The sequence below is a fragment of the Curcuma longa genome, chromosome 4 (assembly GCF_044706935.1).
Source record: "Curcuma longa cultivar G26 ecotype Majalengka, Jawa Barat chromosome 4, ITB_CL_G26_1.1, whole genome shotgun sequence".
In the NCBI taxonomy this organism is placed as follows: domain Eukaryota; kingdom Viridiplantae; phylum Streptophyta; class Magnoliopsida; order Zingiberales; family Zingiberaceae; genus Curcuma; species Curcuma longa.
The window spans coordinates 942,478-955,451 of record NC_133864.1 but is presented as its reverse complement, the minus strand read 5'-3'; the positions used below and the strand labels follow the sequence as shown (position 1 = coordinate 955,451).

Genomic DNA, 12,974 nt, shown 5'->3' with positions numbered 1-12,974 from the left:
TATCTATCCACTTAGCCTATCAAAACTTCATGTTTCTGATCCATTTGACTTACCGAGATTTCATTCGCCAAATGTGTTGGTAGACTTTCACATTGCACCTATAATGTCACCTGTCACTTGCAGATTTGTCATAACATATTAATCCACAATATAATCAATTTAAAACCTTTATTATACATGAAAACAATGATTCGGTTACTTGATGGGCCTCTTGCACTGACATTTCTCTCTTGGAATATTTCTATTTCTTACACCTCTCTTAAAATATTTGTATTCCTTGTGATTGAAAAAAAAAATCTCTATTTTCAATAGTTGGCCGAGCATTAGAAAGTTATTGTGCTTTCTGTGAGTAATCAACCAATAGATCATAGACTACGCTATTAAATCACACTAAATAAACGTATTAGCGAGTGTTTGTATGTGCTTGTTCTGCTACGCTAATCGTTGATATGACCATGTTGAGAGGAAGAATAAAATCACATTTACAGGTTAAAATCACTATAGATACTCCCCCACCCTCTCTAGCTCAAAACTTCCATCCTCCCCCGGTCCTGAACTGAACTTGAACAAGGGTACCGTTAAAGCTTGAAATGGTAAAAAATTGAAGAAATAACGAATATCAATATTGAACCACTAGACTTTACCAAAATTAAGAAATCCTCAATTTGTTTTTAAGGAAACACATGAGTAAACTTTTGGAACCATGGTAATGAAAGATCCACATTAGGCAGATATCCTGTAAGGAAGGTTTACTTACAAGAACTAACACTGGAACTGATGTAGCCCCACAACATAATATCTACAATCTAAAGAGGTTTATATTTAGTGCCACATGCCAATAGGGACAAACAAAATGTGGCCAACTACAAAATAAGGGTCATCAAAACTATGCAAGCCATAGGAATTTAAACTTCACATTTCAATTAAGTTATACCTGTCATTGGCGATAAGAAGATTTCTTCATACCAGCTTTAGTGTATTTGTCTCCCTTCGGGGTCAAGATTTCTTCATTCCAGATTTAGTGCATTTACCCTGGCATTTCTTAGTCTTGCTTCGTCTCCCTTTGGGAACGAGATCAGAATAACCATCACTGTCACTGTCAACTTTTCCATAACGTTTCTTCTCAGTGTTGTTAAATATGAATTGCTTCCTCTCTGGTTCTTTCTTTGTTTTCCAGTTTTCCTGTTTTGGCTTCCAAATTAATATTGTTCTGCAAGGAAATATAGTTAAAACCGTCAAATGTGAGCACCAATAATATGACAAACACAAATAAAGTAAAAAAACCTTGAACTCCCTGATGCCAGAATATACTCGCGAGGATGAAGCTTGTTAACCGGGGTGATTGTTGTTACATCTGTGTCCATTACTTCAGCCACAAGCTTGCCAGTACTTGTGTCTATAAAGTCAATAGGATGTAAAGCCACTCCGTCGTAGTTTTCACTTATGTAACGACCAATAACAGCAAGAGATTCAGAAGGATCCTGAACAAATTGCCAAATTCAGAGTTGGATGTTTGCATCTCATAGATGTAAAATCATCATGAATTTGCCCATTTGCTATGGTAATAGATATCAAACACATCTTTATCCATTCCTTAAGCATAATTAATTAATCTGTGCTTTTAGTCTTTGTGAAGAAAATAAAACCAACCTTTGGATCCCACTCGGCTCGGAAAGGAGTTAGATGACGGTTGAAATCATGGCTGTGGACAATCTCCCTACTTGGAGATTCCAAATTGCCAAAAATTGAATCCCACACTCTAATGCGATTATCTTGAGATGTAGTAAGGATTTTGTTTCCAGATAAAGGTGAGAAATATGCTGAGTTAACAACACGTCCATGTGCAAGACTGGCGAGAGAAGAATCAATATTTAATCGTCTTGCATCCCATATCCGAGCCTGACATGCAAACTCAAAGGTTTAGCAGGTTTAGTTGTTTAAAGGAAGATAATATAGGATTCACCTCAAATTCTCCTTTTAAATGATAATCAAGGAATTGGCAGAGGTAAACGATCTAAGAAACTTACAAAGTGGTCATTGCCACAGCTTAGAAGAAGATCTGGTTGTACAGGATTACAATGAAGCCCCACAACCTTGCTACCCTTCTTATGTATTAAAATTGGTTCACCAGTTTGCTTGTTTGATCGCATATCCACACTAATCAAATGGAAAACATGTGATGACCACCAAAATTGCATATGAATGAGGAAAATCTGAGCTAGCAAGACAAGGGATTGTAACCACAGTTAAGTATTATCAATGTAGAAGGACCAAATCATCTTACAGTTTTTGCACACAAGATCAAGATTGTAAGGTGCTAACTTAAAGATGGTAAGATGCTAGTTTCAAGATGGAAAACATGTGATAGCCACCAAAATTGCATATGAATGAGGAAAATCTGAGCTAGCAAGACAAGGGATTGTAACCACAGTTAAGTATTATCAATGTAGAAGGACCAAATCATCTTAAAGTTTTTGCGCACAAGATCAAGATTGTAAGTTGCTAAGTTAAACATGGTAAGATGCTAGTTTCAAGATATGCAATGTTTCCTACTCTTATTGTAAAGTGATGCAAGTACTCAGATCGACAGTGAAGGACTCTGCAAATAATAAAATAAAATAAACCTCCTATCATGTAGGCACCAGAGAAAAATTATAAACAAAATGAAAGGATCAAAGTAGGAAACCAGTAATAGGCACTCACGAGTAGAGATATCCAAAGTTATCTGCTACAAGCAAAACACTTCTCTCAATATTAACATCCATGCCATATAGCATCCTCCAAGTTGCAGGTCCCTGAAATGCAAATACAACTAAAGCTCATAACTAGATCCTACATAGATCCAACTCTCTTCATCAAAATAATATTAACAAAACTTGTTATGACAACCATTTAAAGATAAGCTCTGAAAATTCATCCACATACACAGTTAAAGTGTACAAAGACAAGCTCTTGAACCCTTCACATGGATGATAACATAGTTTATTTTTTTCCCCTTAACCTCCTGTTTTGAAGTTGCTCACTTTGACATGTGACAGATAGCAAGAATAAGTGACCAACTCATAAAAAGGCTCAGCACAAAGGAAAAACTAAAGCAAGGTAAATCAAACAATTAGGAAAAAGAAAAACCATTAGATAATCTTTCAAACTAACATAAGATGCAAAAGGTTAAGAGTTGTTGGGGACCGCACAGATACATTAAGTAGACATTGACTTAACTGATTTCTCCTACTGAGAAAGGTCAAGAGAAGAACAAAATGATAAACGATAAACAAGAATAACAGTAAGAAGAAAATTTAATGTAACAGACACACAGATGTAACTACAATTAAATGATATTCTTTTATTGGTAACATTATTCAGACAACACTGAGACATTGCCAAGGGGTTTATTAGAATGTCAAGCAGTAGATAAATTTGTCATTCCCAGGAAAATGAAAAAAACCATGATAAACTAAGATGTATGAAGATTTGACATTTGCAACACAACCAAACATATTTTTGACAGTGTAAATAAATGGATCAAAGCAAAGATATTACTGAAGTAGTATACACAAAATCGCTCCCAAATTACTTCTTGCTGGATCCGAAAATCATTTTCAAAATTAAAAATAGTAGTGAAGAACAACAGTGCTATAAATAGGCTCATGCCATTCAAACATTGAATATAAATAGAGCTCATCCTTTAGGAATCAGTACGTACATTCCATCCTTCAGGATTAAGATCAAACAAAAGAGTTTTGATTCCAGTCTCCATGTCAGTGCAATTGACAGTTCCATCAGAGGATGATGTATAAACCATTGCATCATTGCCTCGGCTAAACCTGAATGAGGAAGAAACCATAACTTCTTGGATGACTAAACTGAGAGAGTATAACTCATTTATTACATCAAGAAATCTTACTTTATGTTGTTAACTATGCATGAGTGTATGGACCCATAAATTGTCCTTTCAAGCTGTTTGGCATAGTTCCAGATTCCAAGTTGCCCTTTCTTTGGCAAAGGAGAAATCAGATAACAAGAAAGTGCTTATTAAAACATAGATGGAACAATAATAACAATCAGAGAATTTCCATGGACTGTATACCTTATCTCCAGATAGAAGAATGTTATTCCTTGTTGGATGAAATTCCAAGCATGTTATACGTCTGCTATGAAACCTTATTAACACACAGTCTACTTGATCAGGGATCACAAATTCAGGTTTGATCTAGGGAAAACAATCAAGGAAAAGATTCATCAAGTGAGTTTTCTTACATCAAATTACCCATGATAACATATACAGCACCACTGGATGTAAAAAAAGAAAAACAAAACCAAAAAATTTTCAGTAAATATTTGTTCTTGAATTTATTTGACTTCACAAAATTTTTGATAGGGAAGATCACATCTGGTATGTAATTGAGTTTAGTCATCAATTAACGTTGAGAAAAATAAAATCAATTGACTGACAGCTGTCACCGCATGATCCTTGCCCAGAACGAATCTTACTGCTGTTGTGGCTTGGTCATGAGGGAGGTAACCCATTGTATTTATTTCCAAAAGTCTGCTGTCAATGTAATTGGTTCTAAGGTGTTAACTAGCTTAGTGGGTAAGCATCTAAAAAGTTGTTACCAAGATCTTGGATTCAAAATTCATCTTCACCCAGATAAGAATGCTTGAGGGCTCTTATAGCCACCTTTTCAACAAAAAAAAAAAGTAATTGGTTCAAAAGAAAATTTTTCACATAAGTTCCTCACTTTGGGAATTTTATCATTAATTTGCCGCTTGAAGATGTAATCCAATGGCGTCTTAGAATTCTTTTCAGGAGCCGGAATCACCCCATGATCCATTGCTACCCGATGGGGACAGGACATCGTAGTGTGGCCTACAAAGGTAAACGTGGACACGATAAGACAAACAAACATGAAAGACTGGTTCCACTGAACTTGTCTAATTAAGAAGGACGCCTAAAAGAGGAAAAGGGGCGGAAATTTAAAAAAAAATGAAACGAGAAACAATAGTTCACCAGGCATTTTGCAGAGGAAACAAGGCTTTTTGGGGCAGTCGATGTAAGTAGCTCCCCTGAACCCGGCTTCGTGGCCCGACTCCTTACACACCTGCAGCACCATAGCAGCAGAAGCAATCGTGAATGTGGAGCTCCGCGAACAGGAAGAAGTTGCGGAGATCAAGGAAACCCTAGGTTGGAAGCGAGAGCGAAGAAGGCGAGGGTGAACAAAATCGAACCTTGCAGACCTTCTTGAGACTGATGGTGATGGGAGGCGGGCGCTTCCTCTTGCGGAGAGCAGATTCCTCGGCGGCATCCACTTCCTCGACCGGGGGTTCCTCGTCGAAGCCGTTTTCTTCGTCGGATGAGGAGGTCTCGCTCTCCTCGTCGGACTCCGTAGTCCGGCGAAGGAAGCCGGGCGTAGATGAAGAAGAAGCGAAGGGCATGGGGACTGAGGAAGGAAGACGGGGGAGGTGGGTTTCACGGTAACAGAGGGCAAAGCGACTGCGCAGCGGGAGAAGAGAATGAGAGGGAAGGGAGGTTGACAAAAAGGGCAACCGACATACTCGGCTTCCGCCGTCGGGTGTGTAGCCACGCCGATGTGGTTGAATTTGAACCAGATTCATGTATATTTATAAAAATTTATTTTAAAAATTTATTTTATCTCATAAGAATTTTTTTTACTTATATGCGGTGTTTGTAAAATCACGATGGTAGATCATATGATGTTAAGATTCAAAGTACTCAATCAATCCGAATAGATTGAGAATCAAATTTTATAATAGAATTGAAACAAGATTATTAAAATTATACAAAATCGATAGGAATGGCACAATTTTATATTACAAATGATTCTCCTCCTTACGTGAGCTTTGTTTAGAAGGAGGTGAGGGTTGGAGAACGACAAGATAAATAGAGAGACAAGATCTTATTTGAAAAGGAGTGACCGAAAAGAAAAGATAAGAGAAAATATCTTATTTGGAAAGGAGCTTACAATAATAATAAGTTTTAATCTTCTTTATTTAAAAAAAATATTTTTTTACACTTCAATTTGAAATGTAAAAAAAGGAAGATAACTCTAAATATTATTTATTTCAATTTTATTTTTATTTTAAAATATTAATTTTTAAATAACTTATTTAATTTATATTTTTTATATTTCTCTCACAATCTTTTCGCTCTTTTAATTTCTTATATCAGTAAATTTTTATAAAAATATATATATAAATACTGATATATCTTTTGTCGTACCAAAATATACAAATTTTATATTTCGCATGTTTATTATATGTCTACTCATTATTTTTTAAAATTTATTTATTTATTTAAGTCGTAGATATTAATTTTAATTAGTCTCACAAAGTAATTTTGACAAGAAAAATTTTACATTGGTTGAATGAATTATACATATTTTTTCACATATAGATTTATTTTAAGAAGTAAGGATTTTTTATAATTTTATATAGTTAACTTTCATCATTTCCTTTCCTTTCTTCCCAAATAAAGTAGCACATATTACGTTAATAAACCTTTCCTTCCTCTCAAACAAGGAGAACATAAATACTTTCCTTCCCCTCCCTTCTCTTTCCGTTAATGAACTTTCTCTCACCCTATCCAAACAGAGTGTTAGATAACGTCTTGCGAAGAGGATGCAGGAACTTGGATATCGCTAGTTTTTCGAGATAGGGACTGTCTCCAACAATCGACAAAGGTTATTTTCTGACTATTCACAATGGGTAAGCATCAATCAGTAGCTAGTAGCGACGACGATAGGAATGCACGAATGCAAGTGAAGGGAGACGGTGAATAGGAGTGAATTAGAAAAAAAAAACATCGACATAGTAAAAATTTTATATTTTTAATTAAAATCTTAGTTAATTAATTAAATTAACTTAATTCCTTCCTCATATTCTAATCGAATTATTTTATTAAAATATATAAATTTATTTTAAATTTTAAAAATTATAAATAAATTATTTTATTTATTATATATATTATCAATCTATTATTATTATTATTTTATTTTTTATTTTATTTTTAAAAAATTAATTAAATATCAAATTTGATTTAATCTTTATTGATGAATTTAATTATCTTATTAAATATTAAATTAAATTTTAAAGATTTTTCATGAGATGGATCTTCCAAACAATTATACTCAATTCATTATTATATTTTATAAAATATTAATAATTTATTAAATAAAAAATAAAATATCGGTAAATTTTTACTACTTTTAAAATACTATAATCAAATTATTTTAAGTTTTTATTAATTTTTAAATTGTCATCTTAATCTTGCAATAATTATCAAAATAATGCTAAACTTTATATTTAAAATATCCAAGCAAGCAGCCTAACGAGCTAAATCGATTTTACAAATAGGCCCCTTGTTAAAAATTAATTCAACAATTTTAATTTTACCCTTGTAAAATTCCTTTCAGAAGTGAATAATCTTAATTTTTAACCTCCCTATTATTTTTAACCTCACTATTAAAAGATAATGAAGAGATGGTATGTTCAACAAATATAATATCTGAAATTATTTCCATAATGTCAAAAAGTTTACGAGGTATTTTGAAATGGAACTAAAATTTGAAAGGTATTTTAACAATATTAAAAATCTTAAAGCGTTTTAAATAATATTTAAAATTTAGAAGGTATTTTTATTTTTGTAAATTGTAGATACACTACTAATGTGAAATATATTTTTTAAGCTAAAATATTTATTATCCATGATTTTATACGATAATTATACATTATTTGATCTGGATAATCAAATAATTTTTCTTAGTCGGTCAAAAGTAGTAGATCATGCAAAATTTAAATCTCAATTCTTAAAAAGATTATGGATGAGATCTAAATTTTAAAAATAATTATTAAAAATTATTTATTAAATAGTCTCTTAAGTATCTTACTCAAAAGACACAACATTCTTTCTCTATTAATTTTTTGTCATGTTTTTAATAAAAGCAATAAGTCTTGATAAGTCGAGAATAATTAAATATTAAGCAAGTAAGAAATTGTGATAGATGGAGGACAATCAAACAGTTAAAGAGCGCAAGAAAGAACTTCTAATAAAGATGACTATGAGAGAGTATATTTGATTTCACCAAGAAATTAACAGGAGTTTTGAAATTAAAGTTAAATTAAGCTATAAATACTTGTTCCACTTAATTTAGTTTTTTAAGTCATATTCATGATTCATCAACATTATCTTATTTATCATTGCTTTATCTATTTCAAATATTTTATATTTTGTTAATTAAAAATTAAAATATTAGTCGACTAGATTACACGACTTAGTCAACCACAATAATAAACTATTCAATTTTTTGAAAGAATGAAATTCTAAGTTGATTAAAGTTGGTCAACTAGATGATCACAAATAATCAACCAGATGTCAAAGACAACTATTTCATTTTATAGATCGACGATGTTGATCCAACATTTGGGCCCAATTAATCAACTCGATGATGAGTCAACGACTTGATTTAGTGGAGTTCGATACGACGATGTGGACCTTATTCCATTTATTTTCTTGGCATACCCTTTCAATTATCGAGGTACTCCTTTGAATAATAGATGTACCCTTCTTGGTATTGCCATTATTGACTTAATCTAGTGATTTGTTGATTATCTCTTCGGATATCAACACACCCCTTTGAATAACTTATTTCTATGGAAAGGAGTATTAAAGTCAGGTGAAAATTAGATCTTCTTTTTTTAAGATGATATTACCTGCCTAGGTGTTTATGATTTATCAACAATCACCTCTCAAAATTCAATGATTTATATCTCGAAATAGGAACACTCTAAATTTCAAGCCCTGATAAATTTTCGAAGTCTTGAAACTTTTAAGAAAGGAGAGAGAGTGAGCTTAAGAAGAGATTTCACAATTTAAGTTAAATTGAATAATTTGAATTAAAGGAGTGGATTTTTTTTTATAGAGATGAAGGATTACTCCCAAAGGGTAAAAGATTTCTTCTAACACTACGCCAAATCCTCCAATTAACGATGAAATTAACGACGGAATTTATATCCGTCGCTAATTTAGCGACGGAGTTAATCATTCCGTCGCTAAAGAGATTTTTTACGACGGAAATTTATTTCCGTCGCTAAACCGTCGTTAACACATCGGTTTAGCGACAGAAATAGCGACAAAAAAAATTTTCGTCGCTATTTTTACGGTTGAAAAATAAATTAGCGACGGATTTTTAAAATTCGTCGCTATTTACCGACGAAATTTAAAATTCCGTCGTTATTTTTCGTGATTTTTAGGGTTCCGAACCCCTTCTCTCCCCTGCGCGCGAACATCTTGCTTTCTTTGTCCCTCGGCGAAAATTTTCCTCCCGACGATCTGCTCGCTCCCGGCGTCCTCTACTCCCGGCGAGTTCCCCTCCGGTGAAGTCCTCCGGCTAACTGACCTCCCTCAGTCTCGCGTTCTCCTCTTCCGGCGAACTATCTTCCGGCTGCGTCCTCCTCTTCCGGCCCGCGTTCTCTTCTTCCGGCTGTGTCGTCCTCTTCCGGCGCGTGCGCTCTTCTTCCGGCTGCGTCTTCTTCCTCGTCCTCCTCTTCCGGCGCGCGTTCTCTACGAACTGTAATCATATTATTGTTCTGATTTTATTGTACCGATTTTCTTGTCAGTGAGTTTTCTCTTCGAGCTGTAATCATATTGCTATAATCAACTGTCCTCAAAATAAATCACATTCTGAACTCAATGCTGCAATTTGCAGGGGCTGCAACCTTGTTTCACATTGTTGCAATTCATACGAGTACTGTGTATCATGCTGCTTAGATCCATCAAGGGTTACTTCCTCCCTTTTGAATGTTTTCTGACCCTTTTTTTAAAATTTGAAAGTTTGATTCATCGCCTTTTCTCTACAGACTGAAAAAGATCTTGCTTTGAAGGTGAAAATTGCTAAACCAATCACAGCAGGTAAAGCTACAGGTGTAGGTTTGTTGAGAAGAGATTTCTTCTAGTTTGTTCATTCTCTTGTTCTCTATGGAAAATGAAACTTAAAAGAAGAATTTATAAAAGATTATTACCATAAAACATGTTCATCAGGTAAATTTTTTGTGCTTTAACAAAATCTTTATTGTCTAAATAACTTGAAGGAAAGATATTTATCTTGGGCATAAACATCTTGGTCTCGAACTGCAACTCTTGTTAGCATCACTGGGATCCTCCAGGTTGGCTTTCAATTGGATACACATAAGCATCTGTCATGTTATCATATCAAATATCTGCTATAGATATCTATCCATTTTGGTGTAGTGGCTAACATAAGCATGACATGAAGTAGATTTATTTCTCATGCATATGAAGAACCTGATGGCTGGGTACTATGTCACAGGCAATCTGTCACTCAGTGATGAATGTTAATTAATGATCCTGCCTTTGGTTTACGGTACTTATTCAGTGAGCTTTCTGTCTAGGTTCATGAGAATGCCTATGCAAGTGAGTTCCACCACTGTTTTTCACTACAATCAAATTCTACAGGTACTAGTAAACTTTTATCCTGATACACATCTGTTTATTACATCATATTGCAACAAAGATAACATTTTACTTCAACTGTCCTCATATCCGTCTGATTTTAGGAATCTGATTTTATTCTGTATAAATTCATATCCGTCTGATTTTTTTTGTTACATATATAATTGTTCTTTTAGTGCTGTTAGCAAGGTTTAATATTGTCTTAAATTGTCATTATTAATTTTTTGTTGGACAATCTTTGCCGGAGAGATTTATATTTTATTGAATTACAATACAATTCAACTTATCTGTAGAGATGGCTTGAACTGATAATTTCAAGCTGCCAACAGGGGTTGGTGTGTCCCGATTACCGGTGCTAAATCAACCAAATGGTTGAGTCGCCGAGTGTCGAATCGGGCGAGATGCCGAGTGCCGAGAGCCGAGACGGCCAAGTCACCGAGTGTCAAGTCGGTCGAGACGAGAGAGCCGAGACAAGAGGCCGAGTGCCGAGAGTCGAGTCGAGGCCTGCGTTCAACGCAGTTTCCTTAAAACAGATTCGTCCCCTCCGGCGGTGCTTAGAGGTTACGACGGACGTCTGTTTCCCAGGATACAACGACAGAACCGCGCTGTCCACCAAGCACAGGTAGATCGCGGCGAACTAAGGTGTACCCGAATGCTAACACGAGTGAGAAGATGGGAGAGTGGTGGTGGCTTCTCTATATGATTTTATTTGCTCAATATTTGGACTCTTATATAGAGTCTCTACATGTACGTTTACATGCCAATAACCTCCATTCATGCATACGTTTATGCATTTAACAAGCATAACGTTCATGCATTGCATTTATGTATGAACGTTAATTTGAGCAAAATAAAATATTTCCATGTGGCAAAATGTTGGTTTATTCGCTTGGGCAAATTTTGCCCTGACCGGTCCGACATTCGACGCGCACAGGTTGCGCTCGCACACAAGTTGCCTTATGAATAGTGCAATCCGGGCCCTGGATTTGCACCCTAAGCATTTGTTCACAACATTAATTCTTGTGACACAATATAAACCAACCACTATGCCTTGAAACTTCCAATGTGGGACTAAATTCCCATTCACAAAGGAGCTTCCTCCTTCCACCATTTTTTATTTTTCCATTCAAATTTCCAACAATCCCCCACATGAATGGAAATAGGGTATGTGATAACATTCAGCAGTTGAGTCCAGTATAGGATAGGTAGGTTTTACCCTTTGAACCTTCCCTTGTGAAGATCTGTTTGTTTACTAGCTGACAGTAGACACGATGTCCTTGAACTGTTCTGCCGTTTGTGTAAACATTGACACATCTCACCCAGGACTCTCCCTGATACACCTCAATTCTCATGAGTGTGTTCGTTCTTGGCCATGAACACGCCTGGTTCTGTGAGAAGATCTAAGAATTGTGCCTTCAATTCTCTTCGAAGCGGCCCCACTTCTTTCTCACATAGGTGATCACTCAAGAGTATTCCACACTACTCTACTGGATCATTAAAAGTCGTGTGCTTACCCTCCATCTTATCACTGTTTCACTGGGGCATTTCCCCCCACAGTGATGTTCCTTAGTCGGTGCAGTTAGGTTGTCCCTTTGAACCTAGTTCTTGGGATCTCCAGTCTGCATAGGTTGGGTTTCCTTTGCACCAACATTTCTTACCGGCATCAAACCCATCCCTCGCGATGAGCTAGCAACTAACTCTCTGTTTAACCCTTTGGTTAGCGGATCCGCTAGGTTATCCTTTGACTTTACATAGTCAACAGTGATAACTCCCGTTGAGAGTAGTTGTCTAATAGTATTATGTCTACGACGTATATGTCTAGACTTACCATTATACAGATGGCTCTGTGCTCGACCAATTGCTGATTGGCTATCGCAATGTATGCAGATTGCCGGCACAGGTTTCGGCCATCTAGGAACATCTTCTAGAAATTGTCGTAACCATTCAGCCTCTTCACCACATTTGTCAAGAGCTACAAACTCAGATTCCATCGTGGATCTGGTTATTATGGTTTGCTTTGAAGATTTCCAAGATATGGCTGCACTTCCCAAAGTGAATATATATCCACTTGTAGACTTAGAGTCTTTCATGTCCGATATCCAATTTGCATCGCTATATCCTTCGATTACGGCCGGATATCTAGTATATTGCAGTCCATAATCACGAGTATATCTCAAGTACCTCAGTACTCTTGTTATCCCTTTCCAGTGCTCAACACCGGGATTACTCGTGTATCTACTCAGTTTACTTACTGCGTATGCTAAGTCTGGTCGTGTACAACTCATTAGGTACATCAGACTTCCAATCACTCTAGAGTACTCTATCTGAGAGCTACTCTTTCCTCGATTTTTCGATAGATGTTGACTCATATCTATCGGAGTCCGTGCTAACGCAGTATCATTCTTGTTGAATTTTTCAAGTATTTTATCCACATAGTGGGACTGACTAAGAACAAGTCCTTCAGCTGTTCTAAGAATTTTAATTCCTA

General features: G+C 35.4%; 1 protein-coding gene and 1 long non-coding RNA gene across 3 annotated transcripts; one reads left to right on the top strand and one right to left on the bottom strand.

Moving 5' to 3' along the window:
• Nucleotides 1–692: 692 nt before the first annotated feature.
• LOC141827611 (DNA damage-binding protein 2) lies at nucleotides 693–5,571 on the bottom strand. Its single transcript, XM_074714901.1, has 11 exons — nucleotides 5,227–5,571; nucleotides 5,009–5,099; nucleotides 4,740–4,867; nucleotides 4,088–4,210; nucleotides 3,905–3,993; nucleotides 3,704–3,824; nucleotides 2,704–2,795; nucleotides 2,028–2,157; nucleotides 1,651–1,899; nucleotides 1,285–1,481; nucleotides 693–1,210 (listed from the first exon to the last, which is right to left on the bottom strand). The coding sequence occupies exons 1-11, from the start codon at nucleotides 5,431–5,433 to the stop codon at nucleotides 997–999; spliced, it is 1,641 nt and encodes a 546-aa protein (XP_074571002.1). The 5' UTR covers nucleotides 5,434–5,571; the 3' UTR covers nucleotides 693–996.
• A 3,729-nt stretch (nucleotides 5,572–9,300) lies between these two features.
• On the top strand, nucleotides 9,301–10,573 carry LOC141827612 (uncharacterized). Of its 2 annotated transcripts, none has more exons than XR_012601699.1 (3): nucleotides 9,301–9,795; nucleotides 9,874–9,925; nucleotides 10,426–10,573. It is a non-coding gene; the product is annotated as an uncharacterized LOC141827612 (long non-coding RNA). The 2 variants fall into 2 exon arrangements; XR_012601698.1 differs by having other exon boundaries at nucleotides 10,105–10,573.
• Nucleotides 10,574–12,974: the final 2,401 nt, after the last annotated feature.